A 25,162-nucleotide genomic window follows, 5' to 3' on the forward strand; every position below is an offset into this window, starting at 1 on the left:
GGTGTCAAACATATGCGCAGTACATCCCATTTTGAGCCTCGAGTCATTGTATAATTTCACATCAGAGCGCGTAATGAGAAGCATCACAGCATATTTCCATACGAATGACATCTGCAACACACTCTTCCTTAAAAATAGCAGATCTACAAGCACACAACGTTGTGAGCTTATGCTATAGATTGGCTATTTCTGCCGAATGTGTCGGGGGGGGGGGGGGGGGGGCGTTGAGGTTTAAGTGGTTAAAAAAAACACAGGGTTTTGGAAGAGCGCCTTCTTATTTCACAAGACCCTATAGGAGGGTTAAATGAGCCAGGTGCATCCCCAGCCAAACACGCAATCTGTTCTACAGATAGATGTATGAATTATACAAGGTCTCCAGCAGATCTGACGGGATGCCAGTCTGTCCTTAAAAGGCCCTCCGCAGTCCATAAAAGGCCCTCCGCAGTGTGTGTGTGTGTGTGTGTGTGTGTGTGTGTGTGTCTGTGTCTGTGTGTGTGTGTGTGTGTGTGTGTGTGTGTGTGTGTGTGTGTGTGTGTGTGTGTGTGTGTGTGTGTGTGTGTGTGTGTTGTGCTAACCCCACATGCATATGCACCAAATTATGGTGCAGTGGTGGACGCAATCTAATCCAGCAGCAAATTATGACATCTGGGTATTTCACTATGGGACTCTGTGTGGCTTTGAGATGTCTGTCCTTGCTGTCAAGGAGACGTAGTTTAACTCGCGTTCACAGAGCATTCGAGGTAACGCCATGACTACGCTGTGAGTCTGCAGACTCTTGATTAGAGTGGGAGAAAAAATAATGAGACAATCTTCTGTCTGCACGTTCTCCCACGTGTGAGACCAAACTTCTACTGCTCTTCCAAGATGGAGTCCTCGCTTGGCAAGGGGTGATATTGTGCTTATGAGCAGTGGTGGAAAGTAATTAAGTACATTTATTTAAGTACTGTACTTAAGTACAATGTTGAGGTATTTGTACTTTACTTGAGTATTTCCAATTTCCAATACTTTTAGAACAAAGGGAGTCTACCAAAATCACAGCCAATGGGGCAGTGATATAATTAATAAATCACTTTGGATCCATACACTTTAGAACCCAATGGTCTTAATGAAGAATTGAGCCTTTCATGTTTTTTATTTGACGGTCCCGGAGGTCTTCCCCATTTGCTCTGAGAGTGTGATATTGTAATGGTATTAATTTCACTGTTCCCTTGTATTCTTTATATTTGGCCCTATATATATATATACATGGCCCTTACATAATTATGTTCACTGTTGTTACTTAATGTTTTTTTTTATGTTGTCTTTTATATGGTTGATTCACTGTTTAACTCTGTTAAACAGAGTTTCTCCATAGCCATACTCATATTTGTATAGACTGCTGGCAGAATGGGGTTATTACATGTAAAATGGCCATCTTTCATTGGCTCATTGAAAGCCCAGCCCTCACCTACCCTGTATTTAAAGACTTCCCTAAATGCTGCCACCTTTATGACTCTGATAGGTCGAAACGTTAGTCATTCTCTTGTACTATAGCACCTAATAAAAAGGCTCGAAATGTCCGTGCTGCTCCAGTGTCCTCTACTCCTTTTCCAATACTTTTATACTCCACTACTCCCTACTGTACATCTCTGAGGCAAATATTGTACTTTTACTCCACTACATTTATTTGAAAACTTTAGGTACAAGGATTAAACCCGAGAAATTGCGGGTTTGGCATATACTTGGTTAACCACTTCCATTTGAAATTATTTATTCTCTATTTAACTTGATATGGCACATTGTACATAATGAATACTTTTGGTACTTTAAGTACATTTTGATGCCAATACTTTGGTACTTGTCTTTTACTCAAGTACATTTTGAATTCGAGACTTTAGACGAAGTAACTACATTGCAGTATTGATACTTTTACTTAAGTAAAACATTTGAGTACTTTTTCCATCTCTGCGTATGAGCTTGAGGCAGTATCACTTTTCAACCACCAGGGTGTTCTACCCAACACTAGAGTCTACATTTCTCAACGGAACAACAAGGAGACCAGCTCCAAAAAACACTGCAGATGTGCTAGTTATAGTATTAACATACTCTACCCAACAACATGGGTTAAAATAATGTTTTATTCATACAAACTTCTGGATTGCAGCTTTGCAGCAGTTTCACAATAAACTGCAGACACAGTTCAGACAAAGTTGACCTTCCCGGGGAATGTATTCCAGGAATAAGCTTTATTTTTATTTTTATGTTTTCTGCCAAGCAGAATGTTGTCTGTTCTTATTAGATTCTCTGATACAGCCGGACAAGCTGCAGCTTCACTGCACACAGATTGCCCCCGCTGTCCTTCTTTAGAACATGTTAGTGGATAATACGGCCAGTGAGCAATGCTGCTGCAACATAGCAAAAGACGCACTGCAGGCCAAGAGACCTTGTGTGGGACACAATGTGTCACACTGCAGAGTGGACCAGTGGCGCTGTCGGGATGTAAAAGTGGGGGGGGACAATATTTGAGGTTGAGAGTTGAGAGTAGAGAGCAAACTTACTCCACATAAGGTAGGCTATTATAGCCAGAATGGTCATTGCGGCGAGAGGCAAGTATGCAGTGGCAGCCAATACACAACTACGATTGCGTAACAAAATGGGAAGGGTGCCATCGAGAGACCACCAGCCAGTCGGGAAAATGACTAAATAAATAGACCAGTAATTCCCCATTAGTGCGGGGACATTCAGACCCAAATGACCACCTCTCCGGCGCCTATGGAGTTGACAGTGTACTACACTATGTGGAAGAATGGCAGAAAAGGTACACACAGAGGAGAGGACGACTAGAGCGTTAAACCACTTAAACAGCATCCTGTAATAAATTAAAACCAAACTACAAGTTCACATTACGTCATGACGAAGTGATGTGTTGTGAACTTGTAAATCATTTTGTTACTCTTTTGGGTACAACTTAGATTTTTTTTTATGTTGAAATGTTGGTTTGAATCGTTTGGACATTTTTAAGCATAATTACATCCCCCAAATTGGGACACACAGAGCAGCATAAGAATGAGATGGGGAGAGAGAGAGAGAGAGAGAGAGAGAGAGAGAGAGAGAGAGTCGAGAGAGAGAGAGAGAGAGAGAGAGATGCATGTGAGTATGAGAGGGAGATTGTCAACTCATGCTTGTGAGTGTAAATTAGCAGACAGCATTTCCATAAAATGAATATGATTACTTTAGCCGGGCCTGTTGTAAACATAAAAGCCAGCATCTAGTTTTGGTGTTGCATAAACTGATATGATAACATCAAAGTACTTAAATTGAAATGAAATAAGTGACTATTATCACCTGATTATAGCTATACAATAAAATGGTAAATTGTATCAAGACACATACAGTATACGCACGCTAGTCAACTCCATAAGTCAATGCACTGTTTTGCCTGATGAGCCTTTTTTTTGCAAGACTTTTTGTGTGTGCTCGGCACCTTTATCTTGGAAAACAGACCTACGGTATATTTTTATTCAGTCAAATAGCTTTAACTCCAAGTCTCCATCTACAAATACACTCTTAAGATCCCGGATTAGGCCTTGCTTAACTTTTATTTTTAACTATACTTTAAAGTGATGTTTAGTAAAGGCAAATCCATCTAAGCTGCTCAGCTTTTTGCCAATGACACATTGATTACACTCTGTTCTCAGCATGCATTTGATCTGTGAAGAATGGCTAATTAAGTTTAAAGAAGATAATGTGGGTATTACAGTCAATTGTCTGCAGATTTAATGGATGGTAGGAGGCAACAGAAATAGAGCATGTACCCCATCAATGACACCAACTTCACTAGAAACATCATTAAATCTAAAAAGAATTAAAGGCCCATGGGGTAAACGACTCCCACGTGAGTAGACCTGTCTAGCCGGTATTTTATCAGCAACTTCAATAGACTAAGTTAGGCACGTCAACAGCTGTCTACATTTGCTGTTTTTTCTCACTTCGCACAACACTACAGGGCTTTGTACAAACTGTACATAAAGCATTATGAAAGGCTCTGTTCTCAGCAGATCCTGCAGTATGCAACAGAGAAATCATGTGCTGTAGTCTGCTCTCTGCATTTACGTAGAATACGAGCACAAGTCTGTAAATGTATTTGGGTATTATCATTTGTTAGGAATCGTAAAATATGAAGGTTCTGGTTCTTTGAAGTAATATTAATATTAATAGTAAACAATCAACAAGAAAGAACAGCAGCAATATTCAATTGTTCATTGCTGGTCCTAGTAGCTTGAGTGTCAAATTATTGATATTCTATGAAAGAACATTTTTTAAGATAAAATATATGTAGCTTCTGTGCACAGCATGTTAGCTCCCTTTGTAGTAGTTCAAAATGCCGCCATAATCAGAGAGTACCGACATAATATAATATATTCAATACCAGTAAGACGCCTGAGGGCGAGGTCGCGTGCACGCATCCGCCTGGGTGACAGCAGACTGCTGGGCGAGCGCTGGCGCTTTGGCATGGGGGGTCAGTTCAACATATGGAATGAATTCTGTACTGGCACGTGTTTGAGTGCAGAAGATTTGATGTGGTTAGATCAACATATAGAATGTCAGAACAGATCAGCTCCATACATGGAAATCTAAGGGTGGCAGCGGGGGCAGTGACTTGAGTGTGCAGGGTTTGATGAGGGCCCAGGTAGTGCCAGGCCTTAATCTTTTGGGCAGTCCCGTCTAGAGTTTAACTTTAAATGGACAGGTATCAGTCAAAAGGGAGACATCGATGAGGAAGGATGGATGGGGAATGATCAACATATGGAATATCAGAACAGGTCAGCTCCATATGGAGATATAAGGGTTTGAGGTCAGATGTAGAGTTGCTGGCCAATATTGATGACATCAGGGGTCTCCATGTATGGGCATTCCCATATGGGCTTAATATTGATTATGATGTCATGTAATGTCACGAGGTCATGCCTGGGGTGACGAACCAACCAACCAACCAACCAACTGACTGACTGACTGATGGGAAATGCACAATTTCATAGTAAATGTGACCTGCAGTCACAATAATATTCTATTTATAGTCACTCATAGGAATAGACTGTGACAATCAGGAATAGTCTGGTGACCACCGGAGAGATGGGGTGACAGCCGGAATGTAGACGGCACCCGGGAGCAGTATGGGTTGGGTTGGGTTCTTTAATACAGTAATACTGTAACATAAACGTTACAATTAACTTTTGACCCATCTGCAATAGAAGCAAAAAGGGTCCTGTAGCTCTACACTCAGCAAGTATCCACTTGTAGTCCAATTCTGTATTCTGCTTGATATACCAAGTGATACGAGGTTGAAATTACTTTTCTATCATAAAATGTTGAAAAGCTCTGGTTCATTATTTCCATTCTGTTCTCAATTTTATCTAGCAAGAAGTACCACATTACTCGGTGTAAATCAATCCTTGTATACATACAAATAGGTATATCATTAGGACAAGATTTCACAAGATACAAGCTCCTTTTATGCAGACCGTTCATGGCAGAAAGCTTATGGCCCATCATTCCGCCTCGCTGGTCTCTATAGAAGGTAGAGACACATTTCTGTGCCGTCTTTTAGCCAGCAGCGGTGGCAGTCACCGAGCTGAAAACGCACAGCCGGCAGGGCGGAACAGGGGTGTTAATGTTCATGTTCATTAAAGCAGCAGTTGTGTTGTTAAGATGTTTCAAAAACATTTAAAAGAAAGGCAAGTTAAATATAATTAAATAAATGAAGGATAAAGTTGTGATACACAAACAAATTAATTATGAAAACAAATTATTATGATGAATGATTATGCACCAAAAGGGACAATTACATGTAGGCCTATATTATGTGTGAAAATACCATCAAATTACAATGGACAAACATTATAATTATGTATAAAAAACAAATATGTATTTTAAATATTAAAAAAATAATAATAATAGATGTGTGAAAAAACTGAAAATACATTTCACACAGGGCAGGCAGACTAATGGATAAATAAATGAAAGAATTTAAGCATATCGTAATAACAAAACAACTGGAAAAATCTAACAAACAAACACACAGCTTTTCTGTACATGCACTGCAGGTCCTGCTAGATGAAAGGGCATGGAGTCAGTCAAACTGTTAGGGTTCGTTCTTGGGGGAGCATGAATGGCAATGTGTCTAATCAATTTGAAACATCTTGTGCGGAAGTGCAAATTCTGGCCTATGAGGGTGAAGCCAGAGGAAAGGCCATGGCGTCACCAAAACGTGAATGTGCACAACAGATTTCATGGCAGTTGTTTTTCTTATTTGGGATTGGCATGCCTATAGTGTTTGGCGGACCGACCGACTGCCCCTTGCATCCTTTGAGCCCTGCTACGTGGTGGGCTTAGAAATAAAATAAATATTTATTTACGCCCTGCACCAATCGGATCAGTAAAGTTCGACACAGTTCTAGCTTCAGTCCTTCTTTGAGTGCAGCAGAGCGCCATCCTTAACACCTTTTCATCTTTTAACATTAAAGGATGAAAAGGTGTTCAGGATTAAAGGATTTGAGTTTAGAACTACCTTTGTGTTGTGTTATGAAAGAGTGAACAGCAGGTCCACCTTCACCTCTACCCAAATGTTTATACCCACCATCCTCCTTGAATTCAGTTTAAAAATCAAAGCTACTTTGACTGAAATATCAAATCAAACTATAAAAAATAAACAATCCACAAAGTGCATCAACCACCATATGCATTGTTGCAAAAATCTTCAATACCATTCCCTATGTAAAGAATGTTCCAAAGAGTATACTCTATATAGAATTTAGAATGGAGGGCCTGGGCCATGGCTCAGTGGTGCAGGCACCTTGGCTAGTAATCCAGTCTGGTAGTGTGCTGTGGGTTCGACTCCCGATCCCGACGGCCTTTACTGCATGTCCCCCCCCCCATCTCTCTCCGCATTTCCTGTCAGCCTATTGTCTGTCCCTCCATAAATTATATAAAATGAAGGCGAAAGCCACAAAAAAAATTAATGTGTTGTTTCAAAAATATTGAACCAATGAAAAACCTTAGAGCTGTTGTGTGGAAATAATAAAAAAAACGTCCCCCCCATTCTGTGTTTCTTAGAACTGGAGGTATGAAAAAGAAATCATTAACATTGTGAATCACTTAATGATTTTTTTCAGACCATCAAACTGTTTGCTAAAGCAACTAACTCCAGCACCTCTACCCGTCTCATGGAAGTAATTGACCATATAAGTCACAACACCAAGTTTGATGAAGCAGTATTGCTAAAATTTTCATTTCTTGAAAAATGAACATTTTGGACTTATATAGCAGAATTATACTGCATCAGTTTTCTCATTGGGGGGTGATCAGGTGTGATCAAACAGGCCAGCTCCATCTGTGTCCCTTTTATGCCCATATATGGAGTTCTTTGTCAGGCATGCCAAAATATGGAATCTATGCAGATGTCAGAACATTATTGTGACCTCAGTTCTGTGTCAGACATGCCCAAATATGAAGTGTTGTGATGTCAGAACAGGCCAGCTCCATATACGGAGATATAGGGGTGTTCATGAGCAGAGCCCGGGCAGAGGCTTTTGTTTCTGGACAACCGGCTATCCGACGGACTCGATACCGGGCACTGTGGGGGTGTGGAACGCGTGTGTAGAATTTGAACTCAGTTCTTGATTTACGTGGAGTACATATAGAGAGACTTGGTGCATTTATAGATAGGCCAAGATATATAATATTTAAAACAGGTATGCTGAAACTCAATTGCGAATGTTAATTCACAATTAATAAACAAAACAAAAAGTACATATACACAGTCAAAACTGAGTGTTCATGTATCCATTTATACATTATCAGAGTACAAATCACACTATGGATTTACAGCGTAGTCAAAGCCACCTCTGCACCGTTACATCATGTTCCTTGTGAAAAATGACATCACCCCGTTCACCTGTGTCACCCCCCCTACAGTCTCGCATATTTTTATAATGTGGCTGTGAAAGAAAGAGTTCTTTCATCATGCTGCCTGACAAGGCCACATTCTCAGCACAGTCTACACTAACTTGGAGCCAATGGCAAATTCAGGTGACACTGTTCTCGCTCAAATGTGTCATTTGCCTTCAACTCAGTCTACTGCACCGTGCGTCATCGTGCGTTGACGACACAAGGCTCATTACTCGGCTGAGACTATTCCTGAACACTATAGCTATGGCTGTATTACCGTGTGCACGTCCCCACGCGGCAAAAGTACTACAATATGTTAATGAGATATTAGAAAAGGGAGTTAATTTGTGTTCTGGGTTGAGCGGATTTATAGCCCTCGTTCCCACGGGTATTATTATTATCCCTAAATACAGGCTAGCATGATAAATCTTTGTGGTTTATATTCTTTCAGTTGAGATCATTCCACTTTCATTGCCCTCTATATTCCATCTATTGACAACAAGCTATCATATTGACATGAAGGCCACACGGGTGGCCTTGATCCTTGAGGAGGGCAATGACATAAAACAGACATGAGAACTGGCTTGGATGACTGAATCACATACAGTACAGTACAGTACATATGCACAGTACTGTAAATCTGTCAAATTATACTAGACTTCACTGTACAACAAGTAGCAATAATAGCAGATCATACAAACTACCGGTATACAAGCTATTTTAGAAAATGTGAACATTTGCTCATTTTGGCACCCTACTTTTTTCTAGCCTGGCATGGCCAGACTAATATCACTGCATATTATGCTGTTGTGACGTGTTGTGGTCTTGTAGTTCAGCTACTGAATGTTTGCCTATTTTTTCGCTGAATGTTCACATATTATTTATACATGTACAGAATAGGGACGCTAGGGTTCCTGTGGTTAATACAGTATACTGTATGTGATTCTTACAGGTTCAGGTACTAACATTGTAAATGAGCCTCTTCCAGACAGAACCGATCAATGACTTGGTTGTTAGTATAATGAGACCTTACAAATTACATGTTCTTTCGGCACCCAGTGTTAAATAGCTACCTATAGTTTCTGATAGCACTAAAAGCTTTCTAAGCATTTTAATCAATGTCAAATTAAGCCTGCTAGACTAAAATGTCATGACTGTTTTAACCCATTCTAGACGGGAACCCCTATTGGTATTATGTTATACTTTAGCTATTGAAAAATAGCAGATCTACAAGCTCATAGCGCGCCACCGAGTGGCGCGCTACGAGCTTGTAGGTCTGCTATTTTTTTTTATCGTGAAAATGCGGCACAAATCTTTGAATATATATTCTTTCAGAAGACTGTTTTTTTATTTCGACGTCAGGCCTAAATGGGTTAAAGTAGTTAAATTAGTTTTAAGTGGATTATGCTCTATTATTACTCTCTAGAGTCTAGTACAATCCTAGCATGACATTGAAAGAGGACAGTGCAGTGCTGAACTGGTACTGTATATCCACTGCTCTGGCTCCTTCAATCAATCAACCGGATCGTATATTTCATATATAATGAAATGACAAATCATTTGACAAAACACTGCTGACTTTCCTACTGCTCTTGAGCTAATGTCATGGGTGGTGACACTGAGCTTATGTCATTACCATGTTGCAGTACTGTACTTGACCTGCCATACAAGAGGCAGTACCCTCTATTAGAATGGTTCTCAAAGTGTGTGTGTGTGTGTGTGTGTGTGTGTGTGTGTGTGTGTGTGTGTGTGTGTGTGTGTGTGTATGCGTGCGTGCGTGCGTGCGTGCGTGCGTGCGTGCGTGCGTGCGTGCGTGCGTGCGTGCGTGCGTGCGTGCGTGCGTGCGTGCGTGCGTGCGTTTTTTTCCAGCGGGTCCTCAGCTAAATTAGTTAATATAGTACCGCAATAATTTCAACCACTTTAACCATACTGTATGTGCCGTGAGGTAAGCTATTTTTGAAACTATTTGAAACATCTTGAAGAAAGTATTTTAAGAGAGACATGAAAAAGTTTGAGAACCATGTGCTGTGCTATTCTATTCTATTCTAGTAAAATTAATTGCTATGTGGAGTTGAGAGCTCACCTGCGATCGGGCAGAATCGGTACCCTCCAGCCTTTGATGAAACTGAGGTTGTTGTCTGAAAGTTCCACGTTCAGTGGAAGCTTGGGTACCCAGACAGTCAGCTCCAACGGAGCACTCAGATGTTCATAGCTGAAGATGACCCTGGCATTCATGGATCCACGGGTCTCCTTCCCGTTGACGAACACATAGTCGCAGTTCATGGAGACCTGGGGTAGACACGGGTCAACAGTCAGCCACCATCTATATGGTAATAGTCACGTCAGCGGCTGAGGGTGTGGGTGATATGTGATGATGTACAGTGGCAAAGCAATACACGTGTCAGACTCAGAGTAGCAATTCATTACGTCAGATTTTTACGGTCGAGCAAATATAATGAATTATGTCTCCCTCTCACTTGCTGACTGCTCATTTAAGACACAATAATACCCCTGTTAATGCCCTAACTTTGTGCTGGGAGGGACATGTTGGACTATATGTAAATAATGCTGATGTGCAAACAAATAACAATGTTTATGTGGAGATGTTTCTGTATGATTTGCATCTCTTATGCAGCACAGGAAGAGGGCCTAAGTAGCTGCATTCAAGCCTGTTTACAACAACCGTCACGACCAAACCCACCCATCTCTATCACCAGTTCTAATTTCAGCACTTCAGCAGTAATCTATGTGCCCATCGACACATAATGTGCCAATCAGACAAGTAATTTGCATGAAACAAACGCTGAAGGCACCAACTCTAATTCATAATCAGACATAATAATGATTGCTGAATCCATATGAGAGTCGTCATTAGATATTAATATTATACTTATGTAATATGACACAGCAGGGGTATGTGCTGTCAACGTATGAAGTGGAAATTCAAGAATAAAATTCCTCCAAGGAATTGCAATATTGAACTGAAATCCGTGCCTTAGGGTTTTCATTTACTCAAAGACCTCCAGCTCCAGCTGAATTATCATAAATACTTGTGCAACCGTCTAATACTAAATTATTAACGGCAATAGATCTAGGGGGGGGCTTTGCTTTTGGGATCCCATTGAAGATTTATCTGACAGTGGGAGGGTGCTGACATTGTAATCAGAGCAGCTAATCTCCCGCAAATGGAGGTCGAACCGGCCGGTCTTCTCAGGGCTGGAGATTCATCATAGCTGGGAGGAGGTCTGAGTAATAAAATTCCCCTTCCACACAGACAGGCTAGAGGTGGAGAGGGACTGTGTTTTCCTCTGTTTCGGGCTAATGCAATTCCAGAGGATTTGACCTCAGAAATTACCCCAAGAGCCTTCCTTGGTGTGCTGTTATTGTTCTTGTGGAGAAGATGCATGGCATCATCTGTACATACAGGCTTGTAAAAAAGGAAAGCAAAATAACAACACAATATCCTAGAGGTCCCTTGATTAATCCCTTAGTGGCACTTCTGTGATGATGAAGTACCCCACACACACACACACACACACACACACACACACACACACACACACACACACACACACACACACACACACACACACACACACACACACACACACACACACACACACACACACACACACACACACACACACACACACACACACACACACACACACACACACACACACACACACACACACACACACACACACACACACACACACACACACACACACACACACACACAGAGAGAGAGAGAGAGAGAGAGAGCATATACTGAGTGGACGTATATCCAGTAAGTCGGACTGTGAGTCCAGTAACTAGCTGTGAGTTCTCTCTGCAGCTGCGTTGGTGTCTATTGCTGCTGATAAACTTGGCCAGCTAATTGCCAGTCAAAAGCTGTTAGCAGCTACGGGCATCAGTGGCCCCATGGGAGACTGCTGAGGAGGGCTTTCAACGCACCATGCCGCCAGATTGCCAGCACACGGCCGCTAATGTGCTGTGGCACCTTCCACAGTGCCAACAGATTGCCTGGGTGGAGTGGACAGTTTCTGGCCACTTCAAGCCGTGTACTAGCCATGCGTGATTATAATCAACACCCCAAGGACATTTAAATATAGGTAAAGGACACCTGATACGGGCTAATTCAGAAGACCGAATTTTCATCTGAAAAATGGAACATTTTAGACAATAAATTGGGTTAAAGTAAAGAGTTAAAGAGGGACTGAGACAGGGGCGAAAAGAGGTGTCAGAGGATCCAATAATAGAGACGTGATAAATGTCCTCAAGCACATGTTCACTGGTTCACTGTGCTAGGAAAGAAAGAAAGAAAGAAAGAAAGAAAGAAAGAAAGAAAGAAAGAAAGAAATTAAGATCTTGTTCAGCATTTTGCAAATGCATGAATAATTTAGGCTTAATAGCCGCTTAACCGAATACACATGACAATACTGACTAACTTAAATCAATCTCAGCAGTGTAGATAACAAATAATTCATCTCCATGTCTTATTTATTTTCCCTCTCATCAACAGTGCAATATACTTTCTATAATGCACTAGTTCAACATCATGACCTGCCGCATGCTATAGTAATGAGTGCCAATATCTCCCTATAACAGTAGTCAGACCACATTTGTATAAAAGTGTCGCACTGTCTTAATTAACTTAATCTACTGTATCAATGACCTCCAGCTGTCAAAAACAGTGAAATATTAACGAGAAACAGTTTGCCACTGGGTGAAAATGAATTACTAATTTGTACATTGAACAAACTATTTATGAGGTCAATGAACTTAAAATCTAAACTGGTTCCTACTCTGCATCCTAATAAATAATCGACACTTTGGCTATCAGTGTGGGTGCCCACTCTTTAGTCTTTTTAAGACTTAACTCTTTAGATGTTTCTGCCGTGAGCTGGCATTGCACCATTACTAAGACTGGTGTGGGTTTAGCATCCTCCTGCACTCCTAAACACACACCAGAAGGGCCAAATAAATGCTATCTTATCCGGAATGCCACAGCATTCCTGGTCTTCGTCATCCGAGAATTCTGACTGTCTCCTCCCATTGTGTTTCCTTCACTGGCTTCCCGGTTGTTGCCGCACCCAGTGATGGTGCCCCCTATACCGCCAGGGCGTGATCCAACCCCACACACCAGACACCACTTCGATCAGCTAACACAGGATGTCTGTTCGGACCTTCCCTAAAACAAACTGGCCAATGCTCCTCACGTCCTAAACTCCTGACTCCCAAGCTGTGGAATAAATAACCCATTGCAGACAGAAGTGCAATCTCACTCCCCATTTTCTGCCGCAGTCTGAAAACGTGTTCTCTGTTCTAACCCCTATAGCACTCCTCTTTGGTGTCCTTTCTTGTCACCGTTTATATCACCACTGTTTTGGCATTCAATCATAAATATTGTTATAATTACAACAATACACTCAATAGCATGTTATAAGTAGCCTTGCCGAGCCATGAGGCCCATAGGATAGCTCGTGAATTATTAATTGTGAAAGGCCTAACATGGGAATAAGTGGCTAACACAGTGGTTCTTAAAGTGGGGTCCAGGGAGTTCCTTGAGGCGGATGCAAATTAACCCTTAAAGGCCTATTCATATACTAACTCACCTTTTCGGTGGTTAGTAAAAACAGAAAGACGCGTTGGGGTGAGCAGTGAGTCGTGTATCACCGCCATTTTCTAGTTTTCCCAACCACCGTGGTCAGTAGGTTATCACCTAAAAACTGTAATATGCGTGAGCAAGTCTATAACTCTGTGAGCTAGGGCATCCTTGAAATTAAAAAAGTTTGAGAACCAGTGGGCTAAAGCATAGCTTTATGCATAATGCTATTGAAATGCATTCAATATAGTGATGCTCCTTATCTTGTAATCTTTAAATTTATTCAGCTGCTGGCTGCTGTAACAACTGAATTTCCCCTCGGGTGTAATTACACTTGCATCCTATCTCTAACCTTATGAGATACTCCAGGCAAAAGAACATTCAAAATCCAATAACAATTATATATTATATATATATAATTGTGTGAAATCTTGAAAAAATATCACTTTGTTATTGTTGTTCTTTTTCTGAAAGATTTAGGATGAACATAGGATGAACATAGTCAGCAGTGGTTAGAGGAGTGTGTTCGTGAGTCGTGACTGTACAGATCCCAGCTCAATCCCCACGAACCGGCAGCCGGCAGCAGACATCTGGGTGGGGAAGTGACTGACCATGCACCACTTACTCCTCCCCCACCGCCGCTGAAGTGCATCTGAGTAAGGTGACGGCACTGAGCCCCAAACTGCTCCAGTGGAGCTGCTCAGTGGCCTACAAGGCTGTGGTTTTACTGGTAAGCTCCCAGGTTTTATTGTGTGCGTAGATTAAAAGTTTCAAAACGTCAGTCACCCTTGTTAATGTTATTATAAAAAAAGTTAAGCATGTGCGCGCGCGCGTGCGTGCGTGTGTGTGTGGCTAGCACCACAAAAAAACTGATTGCAGTAGCCCAGTGGTACTCAGCCTTTTCTCTATCAGGTGACAGGGCCCACTCGATCATCTCAAAGGCTTTCACAGCCCACCCACCTGACCAGTGGTCAGATGGGTGGTCCACGTGCATATCAATCAATTGATAGAAATACTCCTTTATGTACAATACTTGAGTAAATGTACATAGTTACTTTACTCGTCAACGAGCACATGGAGCAGCAGGACATGACACCCACACACACATTTCAATGTGAAGGACACGTACGGCACAGCCCTGATGAGCATTGGCATTGCAAGCAGAGCCAACGCCAGCTCGGTGACATTCACATTCTCACCACAAAGGCATGGCTATAAGCACGTTTTCCAGACAGAAATGGTAACTTTTCCAGTTGAAGCAGTAACAGGGGTCTCTCCAGCTCTTTAATAAACCAATGTCAGCCAATCAGGAAAGAGTACCCATTATAAGCTTCAATTCTATAGTGTTGCAGTTCAAAATGTGTCTGTCATCACTTCCAATGTCACTTGTTTAATCTGGATCCTGTGTGAGTTCTCTAATTGGATATCCGACCTGAAAATGCACAAACACTCTATAGCAATGAGTACAGAATATAGAGCTATTCAACACTTATTTTAACAAAAATAAATGACTTAGGCCTACCATACTTTTAAATAGAACCCACAGGCCGACATAAAGGACGACTTCACCACTTTTCAACCTATATTCATTTAATTGGTCCTCACTAATGTTCATGATAAAATAGCAAAACATAATAATAATAATAATATACTTGGCCTGTGTCTCATAGGAGGGATGTGGGCAGTTCAGAAACCATCTTCCAGTGACATCATCGGTAGGCAGATTTTTTTTAAACAAATAATATTTTGATTGTTCTTATCGCGAGAACGATGGCTGCCATTATTGCATTGTAACTTTTCAGGAATAGAAAGCCAGCCTGCAGTTTCTATTATCTTGGATTCCCCATTGATGATGCCACTGGAAGACGGGGTTCTGAAGTGAGTGTGGAATGGCCTTCGCGTTTGAGTAAATGGTCACACCCCCCTCCCAAGTAGAGTTTTAGACTCAAGAAAACTTGAGCCACGAGAGACACCACAGAGCACGCTATAAAGCGCGCAAGTTGCCGTGTCGAACGTTGTGAAGTTCACTTAGCCAACTCTGTTCACTTAGCCAGAATAGTAAATCAGGTAAATTTATTTAAAAAATTGTGATAACGGATCTCCAAGCCGACGTGTCACATCACAGCACATTGTGAGCTTTTAGATAATCTATTTTAGGTACTTTTAGGACAATAAAATAGTCATGTATTAAAAAAAAGTTGACTAGAAAGGTGCGATAGTGACCGACAGACAGACCGACCGACAGACAGACCGACAGACAGAGGCAAAAACATAATGCCCTCTCCCGGGCCATTCAGTGTGGCATACAGTATATGGAGACACTAAGTTCCTGTCAGACATCTATGATATACGGCAACACTGTATTTACGGCTGATACAAAGGCTTGTATCAATATTGGGAATGGGCTTTGTAACTGTTATGAAGCATTTCTTCATGCGTTATGAATGTGTTGCTAAGCTCGCTTCAACTGTTACTAATGAGTTCATTTAGCTCTTATCTGCTAAATGAGCCGAACCCCATTAGCCTGTTGTTGTTGCTGAGATTGATGATGTTGAGTTTGAAAATTATCTGTGGCTCTGGTGTTCTCAAATTTGCTGTCTTGCCTTCTGGAAGGTGTCACGGGCCTAATTCAACACAGCATCTGCTACTACGGGAGGTGAAGTGACTAGTACCGTAGAGAAACATATACACCGGTGTATATCGTATAGCTGGCTATAGTGGCTACCATTTGTTTTTCTTTTCACGGATTCCCTTGAAATATGACCTGTGGTGAGTACAGTAACGATATAAAAACCTGCTATTTCTGGTCTGCATGAACAGTGTGAGGTTTGTTGCCGTTGAGAATTGGCATAAAATGGGATTCGCAGCACAGCTGCTGCAGTGTCATCATTTATAACTCCTGTTGCTAACTGCCAGTGTTCTGATGGACTCGCATGAACGTGCCAACTTGCTGTGGACAATATAAGCGTCAGTAAGCTAGCAGAGCACCCAACTTTATATTATGCACCAGGGTTAACAACTCAACAAAATAGCCAGGGCCAGGAATTGAACCTGGGATTTCCTGTTTCCTAGGCGTCCTCTCTCATACCCATTCAGCTACATGATCTTAACACCTGAACAGTGTGACTGCCTTCTCCCTCTGTGCCATTGTTAACCGGGACTGCAAGCACGCTTCAATGCCCACTTAATGTGACCTGGACAGCACAACTGACCAGACGGTTTCTTTGTGACACAGGAGCATCCTCCAGGGCGTTTACTTCACGTCCACACAACCCTCCCTTCTTATTTCCCCTTCTACACTTACAGGGGGCTCCGCTAAAAGGTGAATGTGTCAACACTGATGAGGCGTGGACAAGGGAGGCTTGCTTTAACCCACACACGGCAGAATGACCATGGGCACATGTGGACATCTGACACAAGGCTTTATCTCCATTGTCACATATATGAGGTGATGGGACTCACACAGCCTGAGGAGAGAGGAGGATTGGGTGTGTGGGTGGGATGTCTCTTGCTCTTGTGATGGAGGGAGGACCTCTCTCTCTCTCTGCCTTCTCCACACATTGCACAACTGTGCCTGCTTGCAGTCCGAGCTCAATCCTAAGGCACTTGAACAGCTATCCATGGCCTGCACGTGTGCACTGTGCACCCACACATGCACTGGTTTGATACTCGCGGCGTACGTACTGTACGTGCACACTGCACATGCATACATAAAAAAATACACAAGTGTCTATATGCACACTTGTATTTATGTGTGTACTCGCTTGCGCACATGCCTGCATGCAGATGCGCGTGCGTGCACACACGGTTCACCTATCTGCCAACATTGACATAATATATACTGTGGCATATTTATTTCCTTTGGACGGGGAAGAACAAGTAAACAAATAAATAAATAACAGTCTGCTCAAAGAAAGATGAGAGCAGCACATCCTTTTTCAAAAGTTGGGAACAAATTGCAACAATGGCAGGTTGGCAATTATCCAAATTGAAGCAAGCTGGGGTGGAAACAAATCATTGTTCAGGATAAAGGTTTACAGAGTAATCTATCTTCAAATGCGGTTTAAATTCCAATCTCAGGCACCAGTGCCATACAGATATGACATTTAACTAAAGTGGACTGCTGTGGGCAAAATATATCAGCGGAAATAAGACAATTACAATTAGAATAGGTTTGCATGACTGCCGTGACTTTGTGTGCCCTGTTAAAAATAAAAAACAAAACCTTTTCTCCAACATTGTGAGTATTTTTTCATTATTTTGAATGCTGTGTTGGACTGCCAGGACGTGAATATTTCCTGGACTTGGAAGGTCCGAACCTGAATAAGTCTCTAAACGTTAGTGGCAGGGGCAGTGAAGCTAACTCACTCGATATTGCACAGCCTTGCCTTTAATGGTTGACAGAACATGATGTGAAGCTAAGGAACTAGCCATCCCATATCAACACCTGTTCGGCTGTTCCAACTCTCTATAGTGTGGTCAGGCCAATAGCATGCAGAAAATCCTCTCTCAAAAACCTATAAAAGATATACACATTTATGACTGTGTGCAGTGTCATTCTGATCTCTGCCCCATGAAACGCTTTGATCGAATTATAATAAAACTCCTACTCTCTTCGGTGAGCCCCCTGGTGCCTAACTAATCTGCCTGCAGACTCATGCAGAGCTAAGGATGATGCACCAGTGCCCAGTGGTTATGAGCACCTCGAGGGTTTTTTGTTTTTTAGCAGTGCATTTAACATGATGCAGCTTATGAAATCTGAGCGGTGAAGCCAATTCCATCAGTCTTCTTTTTTTTTTACATATTCAGGAATGCTTGAATATGCTGTATGAGAATCATGGTCTTTGACCTCACTGTGTGTTTTAACCAGGATTAGATTTGATATCGCCCTCTGGTGATTAATTTTTTATCACCAGTGGGGCTATGTTTTATCTCTGTTTCTGTCCAGACTCAATTACATGCTCACATACATTTCTGATTATGTTTAATAATTTAATTAAAACTGTAGTTTAACCACAAAATAGGCTATTTCCTATTGGGAAAAGTTTGCCAACATAAAAAAAGAAAAATTATTTTTGTAATAAGAAAATAGCAACCAAAAAAGGCCACTTTACAAGCTCACAACCCATCACTTTGTGATGCATTGTGAGCTACAGGACAGGACACAGTTATGAAATAAACAGAAATACATTACGATTGTATTTGACTAGAGAAAATAATGTGTAATCACATCCCCCGTTGTGCTTTGTACGATGCTGTGATTGCTCTACAATTTACTTAAAAAAACAAAAACAAATGGGAAGTTGATATTATCTTCAAGCTTGCAGGTCTGAGTGATGATTGTTCTGTATCCCAGGACACTGGTGTTGTGGCTGCTGCCCCCCCCCCCCCCCCCCCTTGGCTATGTGAAAGACACAAGATAGTGGGCTTTGCACCAGATTAACACATCGTATCAGTGAGAGAAGTGTTTTAAAACCCATGATATGGAGCTATTACTGCTGCTTTTGTCGCTTTATTGATTTAGATGTGGCATTTCGGGATTGTGCGTCCATCGATTCATAAGGGAGATACGGCAGAAACTGAGCTATAATAATGATGTTTTTAAGCTCTCGTGGGGTTTTAACAGTCGTCACTTATTTTTTTCTTTCCCAGTGTCAGAGGGACAGATTTTCTACATGAACACCAGATTGTGGATATTCAGGGAATTGATTTTACTCTACCTTAACAATGTCTTCATTGGAGGACTTGCACTGAACGAAGGATGATATGTCAGTGACGGCTCCATTCATCTCTATGGAGACCATCTTGACAGGAATGGCCACAGTGCGCCCGGTCAGGATGGCTGTGTTAATGATCTCGGTGTCCTGCGGAGAGAAAGTCAGAGACATTTCACACGGAGCGGTTTGATGGAAAGAGCTCACTCCCCATGGTGTCATTTATTTTTTCATCATTTTGTACGGGTTTTGCATCAAAAGATGAAGTTAGGCACAGCATAAGTTTGCAAACTAGGCACAAACTTCAACAATCATTCATCTGAAAATGAGTCTTAGCACTGTTGACCCTCCTTCACTGTATTTCAATCACTTGGTTTAACTTACAGCCTCAAAAAAAAATGTACAGTTGCATTTCTGTAACAGAAAAGTTTTTAATTAGGCCTTGTAAATACTTAGAGAACAATTTGCCATTAGGCATTACATCTGAACATACATGAAGACTGTGGTATGGTAAATGGTGCATTTATATAGTGCCTTTATCCAAGGCGCTTTACATAGTGCATTACATTCACCCATTCACACACACATTCATACACCGATTGCGGCAGAAGCCATGCAAGGTAACAACCAGCACATCAATTTGGGGTTCCGTGTCTTGCCCAAGGACACTTCGACATGTAGACAGGATTCGAACCGCCTATACCCATGGATCATTGGACAACCTGCTCTACCTCCTGAGCCACAGTCGCCCCCAGTGGAATTTAGATATTTCTAAACAGAGGAATTTATAACTAGGATTGGGGTAAACTATAACAAGACATGCATTACAATAACTGCATTGGAAAAACATGTTTGATGGGGAGAAAATTGTGACATGCTTGCCAGAATAATAGGTAGGCATATATTTATAGTAACACATATTGAAAAGCTGTACAGTATGACAACGAATCAACATGTGGGGAAACTAAATGGCAATAGCTGGATATAATAATGTAAAACCATCCACATGTTTATTTTGACTGCTCTGGAAAGCAAATATCCAATTAAAATACACGCCTTCAGTTGAAGTGTGAATCCATTCGTTATTATTGTGTTATTATATATTTTTTGTATTACTTTTTGCAGCATGGAAGCTGCAAAAAGGGTGATGGCATTAACAGGGCCCATGCAGAGAGAGTCCGGGGCCATGAACCATGGACATTTCCCTAATTCAACACAGTGAAAATAAAATATATGTCAGGCCCTCATTTTTAAGGTGTAATAAAGCAGCAGGAGAAGCATGTGAGAAATTATGCCCATCCAGTTTTTCATGGCTTCCTGTGTATTCACACTGAGCCCCACACTGAGTGTGTGATATATGCAGCAGTGAGATGGCTTCAGCCCAATGAAGACTCAAGCACAACAGCATAAGTCTGTTGCAATCATCTTAAGGTTCACAATATCTGATTTGGTATATGAAATGCACTGAATTAACTCATAAAACAAACTAAAAACTAAAAAAAGTTTGGGTTATACTGCCTTACCATACGTATATACAATGCAATAGTTGGAATCAATGGAATTTTATGAATGAAATTCATGAATTTCATATATCAAGATTCAATCTTACATGTAAATTAAAAACTTAAAACAATAGATGCTAGAGAGGGAAGGGATAAGAGAAGTGAAATAACTTGTGCTGACTGCTGAGAATAACTATGTACTCCTTCATGCACTGGGGACCTTAGAAAGTTGGTGGCAAACCTTTGACTGCGAAGATGTGTGTACGGGGCCTTCTCAAACAATTAGAACATTGTGGAAAAGTACATTTTCTTACGTAATCTAATTCAAAAAGTGAAACTTTCATATATTCTAGATTCATTGTGCATAAAGTGAAATATTTAAAACATTTTTTTGTTTTAATTTTGATGATTATGGCATACAGCTCATGAAAATCAAAAAATCCTGTCTCAAAATACTAGAATATTTTACGAGACCACTAAAAAAACATTTATAATACAGAAAATATCTGAAAAGTATGTTACTTTATGCACTCAATACGTGGTCTGGGCTACTTAAACAAATTATTTCATCAATGGGGCGTGGCATGGAGGTGATAAGCCTGTGGTGTTGAGGTGTTATGGAAGCCCAGATTTGCTTTGATTGTAGCTTTAAACTAATTTGTATTGTTGAATCTAGTGTCTCACACCTTCCTCTTGACAATACAACCTAGATTCTCTGTGGGGTTCAGGTCAGTTGGTAAGTTAAGCACAGTAATACCATGGTCAGTACACCAATTACTAGTAGTTTTGGCACTCTGGGCAGGTGTGAAATCGAGCTGGAAAGGAAAATCAGCATCTCCATAAAGCTTGTCCAGAGTCAACACAATCATCTATTAGGAGATTTGACAGCACTGTGTGCTTCCGTATGTAGCTAAGCTTTATGAATACACTGATTTCCTTTTCCAGCAGCACTTGGCACCTGCCCACAAAGTCATTGGTGTACTGACCATGTTATTACTGTGCTTAACTGACCAGCCAACTGGCCTGACCTGAACCCCACAGAGAATCTATGTTGTATTGTCAAGATAGATATATTCAACAATACAAATGAGTTTAAAGCTGCTATCAAAGCAAATCTGGGCTTCCATAACATTTGGATTTTCATGAGCTGTATGACATAATCATCAAAATTAATATATAATATTTCACGTTATGCGCAATGAATCTAGAATATGGAAGTTTCAATTTTTGAATTATATTACAGAAGAAAATTAACTTTTCCACGATATATATATATATATTTTTAGAAGGCCCTGTATCTGTAGTTTATATATCTTGAGAACCATAACCTTTTACTTTATGAATTTCAGTCAGCATAACAAAAAGGTGAATGACGGAGCTAACCATTCTCAGTTTCTCATGTAGCTACCCGATTAAGTGATTATGGTAGGTACGTTTACAAAAGCATGCACATCACACCAGTTTACTGCTCTTGTTTCCTCGCCCCTTCCATCACTTCTTCCTTCAACTAATGGGACACCTCATAAGGGAGGGCATGGCTGACTTGGTGCGGTCAATATCGGTCTAATGTATGTGGAGAGCCACAGATTTAATTTGATTCAACCATAGCCTCTAAGAAGTCTCCCACTCCACACACACAATTCAATGGCGCCCCCCTCCATTCACTTCCTGGCCCCATGTTGCAGCAGGTCAGCTCCCAGTTGGAAGAGAATCTGCTTACAGTAGCAAACATTTATATACTGGGATTATTTATTGTTTTGCTTTTTCATCTGAAAGGTTCTACTTTCTCGTGTTTCCTATCCGCTCTCCATACGCCCTCCATCTTTCCTTCCCTCTCATGTCATGTTTTCATTACCATCCACGCTGATGGATTCTGGAGTCCCATTATGTGTTATGGGTTTCCGTTGCTGTTCCCCTTTGAAACAAGTATCTCATTTGTGCTTTTGGTATAAACCTTGACCCGCCCACCACACACCTACCTAGCCGTATCAGCACATTGTGAAAATGCTGATCTGTCCTAACAAGCTGTCAGTGGCTTGTGCAGCAGAGCTATCTGCAAAGCGCTGCTTGGTTCCTCTTCCTATCTGCCTTCATCCCTACAATGGCAATTATTCCGCAGCTGAAGAAACCAAGAACGTGTGGGTTTGGATACCATCTTTCTCTGTAACGTAACAACAAAGCGACTTTCATGTCATTAACAATGCATGTATACATGAAAGTATATAGCCTATATATATATCTGCCTGCATGTAAGGATGAAGGCAGATAGGGCATGCGACATGTAAGACAAAGACAGGGGTCGGACGCAAACTCGGGTTCCCGAACTCACAAGCAACACACAGCCCGCGGGACAACCTGCCGAGCCACATAGGCACCCCGTCTCGTCTCTTGCTATATTTTGTCCATTTCTCTACCATTGGCCATTCAATGATGCACTTTCACTTTAACGGCCGTTGTATATTACCTTAACCTTTGAAATCCGACGGTAGGCCCTGTCAGTGCACAGACATTCGTCGTCAGTGCTCATTAACCTCTAATGGTAGACATAAAAATGTTCCTTTAGTACCTGGTACGGTACCCTGTTCAAGGGATCTTTTTTCTTTTTACATAATATACATATATAAAAAGAGCCAAGAGCTGCATGGGCACCTGTTTGACGGTCGGGTCAGAAGGAATTTGAGAGATTGCGGCAGGCAGCGGAAGCTCAACAAAACCAGGAATCATTCTTCACAAAACTCCTGCCTTGACGTTTACTACCAAATACAGTGCAGTTAAGTTCTAGTTCATTGATTTCCCTCTAAACAACAAACAGATAACAACAGAATGCAGTTGTAGGCAAGTCATGCGAGAGACATTAAACAATATGGCAATCGATATAGGCATCTTCAAAAGGAACCAGCAGCTAACGCTCTAAGACATTTAATCCCCCAACACACCCTTTAATTTATATTATTCTGACTTAAAATGCAGAAAAGCTGCAAATAGTTAAATTGAGATTGTTTATTGAATCCTCCTTCTCACAGTGCAAAATCATGCCACCTAATCTCCTTCCATTGTTCCAGGTGTGTAATCCTTTGTCATGGTAGTTAATTGAACTCACCCTTGACCAGTTAAACCCTATATACTTCATTGTCCAGAGTCCGCCAGGGGTCTGTACTAGACCCCCTCCTTTTTTCCCTTCTACACCTCTTTGCAGAAAATAGCTGACCTGAAAGCTTGTAGATCTGCTATTTTGGCCAAATGTTCATCCCATATTGGGACAATGTTTGCCTTCAGAATCTAGAGGAAATGTGTATCAAATTCTTCCCTTCCATGTTAACAATACATGTTTGTGAACACCAAGGCTCTGAGGGTTACAGTATAATTGCTGCCCTCTATGCCAGGTGCCGTCCTAAATTCCCACTCTGCCATCTAGCACCTCGCTAATTAGGAGGTTGACTTGATCCCGATTCGAGTACTCCCTTTTTCACTTGATCAGTCGTGGGTCAAGACTGGTTAGATCCTTCAACAATGTCAGCAGTGCCCCAGAGAGGCTAATCGGGAGCACTAGGGCATTCCCACTGCGGGCTAGACACAGTGTGAATTTACTAGGTTGCAATGATTTTCTGGAGTGATTAATTTTCCTTGCAGTGGGAAACCTTCCTGTAAGTTTGAAGCAAGCTTCACGGGCCACCCATGATTCTTGGTCCCTCTCACTCGCTCACACACGCACACTAATGTTGTTATTGAACAACATTAGTAGGCATGGATCATGGATCATGGATCATGATTGAGAATCACCAGCTGCGGACCGAGAGTTTAAGAATGAGGCTGTGGACTGTTATAGAAATTATTGCTGTCATTATAGTTGCTACTATTGTTGTTGTTATTATTCTTGTTGCCATCTTATGTGCCCAACCCTTTCCCCCTAACAAGGCACCCTAGAGGAGCCTGGTACCGCCCGAGATTTCTTCCTGTTAAAGGGGAAGACAATACTGCAGCCAAATGAGTGCACAGGAAAGAAAAACGTTGGGTCTCTCTGCTCAATATTTAAAGTGCCTTGTGACAACTTGTTGTGATTTGGCACTAAAATAAAGTGCAACTGAATTGAGTAAGCGACCTGTGTGTGTGGCTGCGAAGATGGGACAGAGTAAAACTGCTGTTCTGGCATATTTGTAGGCCAGGCACAGATTAATATGACTCACAGTATTCTTGACATTACATGCCAATCATTTTCCAAAGCATACCGTGGTTTGTTCGATTTTCCAGATTGGATTCCACTCATTTTGGTATGTTACGACGGTATGAAAATCTACTTGTACTTGCAGAGACTTTCTTGACATGCCTGAGGTAGTTCAACAAGCTATAGGATTTGCTATAGGCCTACTTTATGCATTTAAAATGTTAAAGTGTTGTGTATGATATCATTGCTG

General features: G+C 41.3%; 1 protein-coding gene across 3 annotated transcripts in view; it reads right to left on the reverse strand.

Moving 5' to 3' along the window:
• tmem132e (transmembrane protein 132E) overlaps positions 1-25,162 on the reverse strand; it is a 386,893-nt gene that overhangs the window by 30,317 nt on the left and 331,414 nt on the right. For all 3 annotated transcript variants that reach the window (XM_080779444.1, XM_080779443.1, XM_080779442.1), the window contains 2 exons: positions 19,255-19,398; positions 10,010-10,215 (listed from right to left, as the gene is read on the reverse strand). In XM_080779444.1, the coding sequence (XP_080635570.1) occupies positions 10,010-10,215; positions 19,255-19,398 (350 nt within the window). The remainder of the gene's footprint in view (positions 1-10,009; positions 10,216-19,254; positions 19,399-25,162) is intronic.

This window comes from Protomyctophum bolini (assembly GCF_963924005.1).
Source record: "Protomyctophum bolini genome assembly, chromosome: 13".
NCBI lineage: Eukaryota > Metazoa > Chordata > Actinopteri > Myctophiformes > Myctophidae > Protomyctophum > Protomyctophum bolini.